Genomic DNA, 6,481 nt, shown 5'->3' on the forward strand with positions numbered 1-6,481 from the left:
ATATTTCTAGGTAAAAAGTTATCATAGAAAAGGCATTGAAAATTTTAAAAGTCATGATAGGACTATTTTCGGCCCATAGCGAGCGGCGGCGCGTCGTACTTCCGGTAGTTGTGATGTACAAAAGGCACTTCTCCAAAGTTTGCTCTAGCATCACTGAAAATATCATGCTTCTGTGTTAAGTGCTTTTTGAGAAAACTGCCGGACAAAGTGACCCTCTAAAAATCACTAAATCGCAGAAAACTCCGAACCGGAAATGACGTCATCAAAATAAAAAAATACATTTTTAGATTTTTTGATGTTCTTTCAGACCTGAAAGTTTCATGAAAATCGATCGACCCGTTCTCGAGAACTCGCGCGCACAAAATCGGTAAGAAAAAAAAAATAACTAGAGCAAAGCTCGTCGCAAAGCAACGAGTAGGTCTTTCGTCCTGTTTGACCGGAAGTAACTTTCATTTTTTTTTTACAAAAATGAGTAATAACTCCCAAAACTGGTTTAAATCTTCTAAATCTATATTAATTAATGCAAAAATAAGCCAGTTTTTGCTACTTCCGGTTTGACAGGAAGTGACGACGACGGATGGAAAATTAATTTTTATGCTCACAGTGATAAATGTTACCCATAAACTTGTCTAGAACGACAAAAATACACGTTTTTCGACTACTTCCGCTTTGGCCGGAAGTGACGTCGCTGGACGTATTTTGATGACTCCAATAGATTAAGCTTGATATTTTAAACATTTTTGTTTCTTTGACGTGTTACAAATTCTCAATGCTTTTTGAGATATGGAGAAAAAAATTTCGGCCCCTCTACGCCCCTGATTTTAGGGGCCAGCCCTTTTATCGAGATATCATTTGAAAAATCTTGGAATTCTACACTTCTTTTGTTCTATATGTTCTAACAAAATATTTCCAGGTAAAAAGTTATCGTAGAAAAGGTGTAAGAAAATTTAAAATGCGCGATAGGACTATTTTCGGTCCATAACGAGCGCCGACGTGCGGCGTTTCCGGAAAAAGCAAAATGCAAAAGGCATATCTACAGACATAGGTCTATCATAAGTTTCATGTTTCTATCTCAACCCATTTTTCAGAAAAAACTCTGGACAACCCGACCCTTTAAAATTCATAAAATCGGCAATATCTCAGACATATGTGAGGTATGAAAGCCCTAGCACTTACCATTCAAAAGTAATGACCAAGGTTAAAGTTTTTCAAAAGTGCAAAATTCTCCAAGGTCAGAATCAAAGGTCGTTGTTGTTGGTCTTCAATAAAAGGTCTTGTCACAAAAAATAAATATGTCAAGTATAAATGTTCTGGTATTTACTGTTCAAAAGAAATGGCCAAAATAAAAGTTCAAAATTTTTGTGTAAAAGTGGGTCAAACACCAAGGTCAAGGTCAAAAGGTCAAATTTGGTGGTACCGAAAGAAAGATCTTGTCACACGGAATATAAATGTGAAATATGAATGTCATAGCTCCTTTAAATCGAAAGTTGTGGGCAAGGTTAAATTTTTTGCTGACAAACAGACAGAGAGACAGAGAGACAGACAGACGGGCACGACAAAAACTATATACCTCCGATACTTCGTTTACGGGGGCATGAAAAGAAAAGAAAATAAAAACTCGCAGTAAAAAAATCAATCTTTTATGACTGACTTTTGAATTAAGACTTGATAGAAAAATAAGGAAAACAAATCAAATTTTGTTCAACAAGCTTTCAAAACACTGAGCGACCGATCACCAAATAAAACGAGAAGTAAATAAAGGTGCTTTAAATTTAAAAAAAAAAAAGAATTACTCTTCAGTTAATTTAGAAATCGATAATTTTGAAATGGTTACTGTGTTAAACTGGACGAGACTTTATATTTAGGTTTTAAAGCACTGAACAGAAAATCATATTACATGTATATTGAGTTGAATGATTTTGATCTATGTCTCTCATACTATGATCCTTGAAAAAAATTCTTAATAATGTCCACAAAATATTATGGGTTAAGCAACAATCTGTTTAACAATACAGAGAGGCTTGATTTCGTTCGGTCGTCTAGGAGATTGATGGACATAACGCATTATCATATAAAGTAAGTTACAAATATCGTAAATGAAATGGTGAAGATAAGTAAAAGTAATCAATCACAAAAAATCTATAAACAATAAAATCTGTGGAGAGGGCATAAAACATTGGTCCTTGGAAATTCAAGAGGACAGATCAGGTGCCTCACATGAGTAAGCATCCCCTGTTGGCCGTTCACATCCACCGGGAACTCTTCATTTTGATTAAGTAGACGGAACATTCCTTTAGACAATTTCAGTATAATAACAAAGACTTAACAATTGATATGTAAAATAATTCAGTCAAAATACAATCCCGTGATAATTTGTATTATGTTGTTAAAAAGACCTTTATAACAACCATATAGAATTAATGACATGCTGACTTTAACAGTTTAAAGGAGGTTGTTGAAATCCCTGTAATACCAGCTTACGTGTGAGAAGCCTGACTCGATTTAAAAATTGTAGGTATTCAGAGCATGGTCTTGAGTAGCAAATAAGTGGGTTGACACAAATTCATTCTCAGGTGTTGTTAGATTATTACTACATAAATAGGGAACGTCTCGTTTATCGTCTAATTTAGATGCTAGTTAGTCTTTGTCGTCTATAGCCAACAAAACATCCAAATATGTGTCAGACACAATGCAAAAAACCCATAGTATTTAAAAATGAGTTTATTTTACTTTAAATAAGAAAACTATAATGTTTTATACAGACATATATAGCCTAGTTTTATGATGAATTAAAAATACCATGCATTGTTACAACGCACTTTGAAAAATTACGCACTTTGAAAAATTTTTTCAAAGTGCGTTAATTTTTGGGACCAGGTTAACGCACTTTGAAAAATTTTTTCAAAGTGCGTTGAATTTGGGACCAAATCAACGCACTTTGAAAAAATTTTTCAAAGTGCGTTAAGACTGTACATCATAATTTTACACCATGTAAACATTTAACGCACTTTGAAAAAATTTTCATGAAACAAAAGGAATTAGACTTACATGTATATTTTAGAAATAGACAACAGTATTACCCCCTCGCAACGTATGATGGGATATAGTGATGCGATTATGTGTGTTATTACTTTATGTGTATGTTTTTTTTATCTGTGTGGAATTGACGTAATTTGTATCGCGATCGATGTCAAATGCTGCCTTGATTTACTGAACATGCTTTTTGGGAAGGAATGCTCCGCTTTGCGGTGCCCTTACCTTGATGTGTTTCTTTCTAAAAACTGATGGATGGAAGAAAACCTAGAAACGGACAACGAAGAAAAGACTGGCTGAATTAAGGTCTATCAGCTTAACTCTTTATCATTCCCACCCAGATGTATCTATTTCTATAACTCGTAAACTTAAGTGTCAATGATATTTGGAAAAAAGAGCATTCTAAATACAGTATAAGCACTGTACAAGGAAGTCTGTAGTAAATCAAAATTTTGTTCTTTTAAATCTCAAAGTCTATTTATGTTCATTTTCAGGAAAATCAGAATATTAATAACATTAATTACATTTAATTATATTAAGTACCTGTCTGCTTTTCGATGTTAATTTGATACCATATCTGATATTCTCTCTGTTAACCTCCAGGTATTTAACTTACATGATATTTTGATAGGAATTGTTCATTTAACATGTATCTAATATCTTTTCTCATGTTTTACGCAAAAAAATAAAGCATATATAAATTAATAAAATACAATTATTTAGTTTTAAATAGCTTTTTTTTTCGTTTTTTGTCTATAAACATATGCCCCCCCCCCTCCCCCGTGAAACACAAAAAACTTTGGCATAAATTTGTAAAATGACAGTCCATATTATCTGTAAAAAGGAATTTTTTTTCACGGGGGGGGGGGGGGGGGGGAGTTGTTTTAAAAATATTTTCAGTTTTCCGTTGATTTCTATAGTGGAAAACACAAGTTTTGCCAAAATTATAGAGTTATCTCTCTTTGGTATCCCAAATAAGTAAGGTTTTATGAAAATTCATATAAATATGTATAAAAATTTTGAGAATCATTCCAAGATGTTAACTTTTGAGAATTGACTTAGAGATAGGCGGAAGAATAATACTATCGTTCGTAGTTCTTTACGACCTTGAATGTTGACCTTTTGACCCCAAATTCAAAAGGGGTCTTCCTAAGGCCACAGGGATTCTGTTATGTTAAATTTCATTGCAAAAGCCCAAAGGGTTGTCGAGATATCGTGTGGAAACGAAAGCGTTACAGAAAGACGGATGGACGGACAGCTAGACGGACGGACGGACCCAAATTAATATCCCCCACTTTTCAAGCGGGGGACAAAAAGTATCAAATCAGGTTCAAATGATAAGTTATCATACTTAAGATTTGTAGGAATATTGACTAAGCCATGCAGAATTTTTTTTTCAAAGTGCGTTAATATGGTCCATATTAACGCACTTTGAAAAAAAAAAAGTTTTTTTTCAAAGTGCGTTAACCTGGTCCCCAAAATTAACGCACTTTGAAAAATTTTTTCAAAGTGCGTTATTTTTTCAAAGTGCGTTGCCACAATGCATTCATAAACTAAAATTTTCTTTATAACATATGGAGTTCATTGTTTCTTTGGTTCCACTTTGTCTAGATTTGTGTTTTACATCTTAACCAGCCACTGTTTTTACGTCCCGTCAGAACTGTACATTCTCTAATGCGTTGTTCCAGTTAGGCTGGATTGACCATTTCCTTTGACGTCTCATCAACATACGGATCGCTAGAGGGGCTTTCATTTTTGGAGGATTGAGTCCCAGAGGAAGAGCTTGATACCGAAATAAATCCCAATCTTCCGACTCTTCGCTTGAAAAAATCGAATGTATCCTTCCGAAATAAAATGTAGATCCAGGGATCAATGATTGAATTCAAAATGGAAAGACGAACCGAATTAAGTTCAAACTCTCCATTTCCCGAAATTGTTCCAACTGCATGGCCAAATATGTTAATCTGTTAAGAACATAAAAATAAGCAAATAAGTTTAATTCACTTGGTTCAGAGATACTATTTATTGCTTGTACTCCCATAGTTGTTCAGCCTTTCAATTAATTATTCGCATTCTGAAATAATATAAAATGTCTATCATCAAGAAAAGGATGATTCAATACTTACTAAAAGCGATGAAATGCATGAAGAAAACAAGACCACGATTAGGAAGAGGAAGACAATGATGTGGATATTCTTCTTCTTTGTTATGTTTTTCTTCTTCTTTTGGCTATCGTAACAGACTCGGGCAATCACCACGGTGTTCAGTACGGCTGTAGTGGTGAGGATCAGAATGCCTGTCAGGGAATACAACATTGCCAGGATCCTACTCGATGTGGCGGCATCTGAAAAGTCCATAAAACACCAAGAACCCGGGAAAAAATTCTTGCTTTTCTGACCAACCATCAAATGGAGGCTGGACATAAAGGCAGAGAAAATCCAAATTCCTGCCAGAGTTAAAACAGCCCTCCTGTTTTTGGTGGGGGAGTTATAAAAGTGAGGATACAGGATTGCAATAAAACGGTCAAAAGACATGGCACATACAATAAGAGCCGAGGCCAGGATAGTAAACATGAATACGAATGCCATGTAGTCACACAAACGCTCCGGATAGGTAAATTCGAAATAGGAGCCATATCGAACCATGATGATTGGGTAGGACAGTAGCACCCCGCCTCCATCTGTGATGGCAAGTCCACAAACGAAGCGGTAGAACGGTCGCCATTTGTGCGTTTTGGTAGAACAGCAGAGAATGACCAAGGCTAACACGTTTCCCGATATCCCAAAGACTAGTAATAGAGTCGCGGGGACCATCGAGGGCCATTCTTGTTCCGGTTTGAGTGTCGTCTGGTTGTAATCGATTATTGTTGATAATTCAGTCATCGCTATTTCGTTACCTAGTTGTCTTCTTAATTTTTTGTGGACTGGATGGATCTTTATATACATATACATTAAAAAAAATGCTTGATTTTTCTTCCTGATCTAATTCTTATTTTACTGCAACAGGAATTTATATAATGAGATGATACTATACATAAACTAGTATTTCTTAACAAAGAAGAGCTTAAAAAATGAATCTACACTAACCGGGATTTTCCATCACAAAAAAAGGAAATATCGGAAACACATTCTCTGTTCAATGAATCATTTTCATCGAAGCAAATATATTACACTTTGTTTACTGTATAAACAAAGCAAAGTAGAGAAGAATGAATGCATTCAATTTGTACGTGATTCATCACAACGAAGAATAAATACAGAAATCTCCTCATGTGATGACGCATTGATACCACAGAGTCTGACACATTTGTTTCATATTTAGATGTTATACTAGAAAAAGAATAAGGTAATGGTAACCCAATAACAAAGCCGGTCATGACAAGGGGCACTTGATGGAAGTGACTTTTTATTGGAATTCTTATTGGAGAATAAAGATCTTAAAGCAATCA

The 6,481-nt window shown here is 34.8% G+C and overlaps 1 protein-coding gene across 1 annotated transcript; it reads right to left on the bottom strand.

Moving 5' to 3' along the window:
- Positions 1 to 4,588: 4,588 nt before the first annotated feature.
- On the bottom strand, positions 4,589 to 6,064 carry LOC134268264 (prostaglandin E2 receptor EP4 subtype-like). Its single transcript, XM_062750454.1, has 2 exons — positions 5,160 to 6,064; positions 4,589 to 4,997 (listed from the first exon to the last, which is right to left on the bottom strand). Exons 1-2 carry the CDS (start codon positions 5,982 to 5,984, stop codon positions 4,722 to 4,724), a joined length of 1,101 nt encoding a protein of 366 aa, XP_062606438.1. The 5' UTR covers positions 5,985 to 6,064; the 3' UTR covers positions 4,589 to 4,721.
- Positions 6,065 to 6,481: the final 417 nt, after the last annotated feature.

Source organism: Saccostrea cucullata, unplaced genomic scaffold (genome assembly GCF_032062105.1).
Source record: "Saccostrea cucullata isolate Sc308-1 unplaced genomic scaffold, CSIRO_AGI_Scuc_v1 ctg9481, whole genome shotgun sequence".
Taxonomy (NCBI): Eukaryota; Metazoa; Mollusca; class Bivalvia; order Ostreida; family Ostreidae; genus Saccostrea; species Saccostrea cuccullata.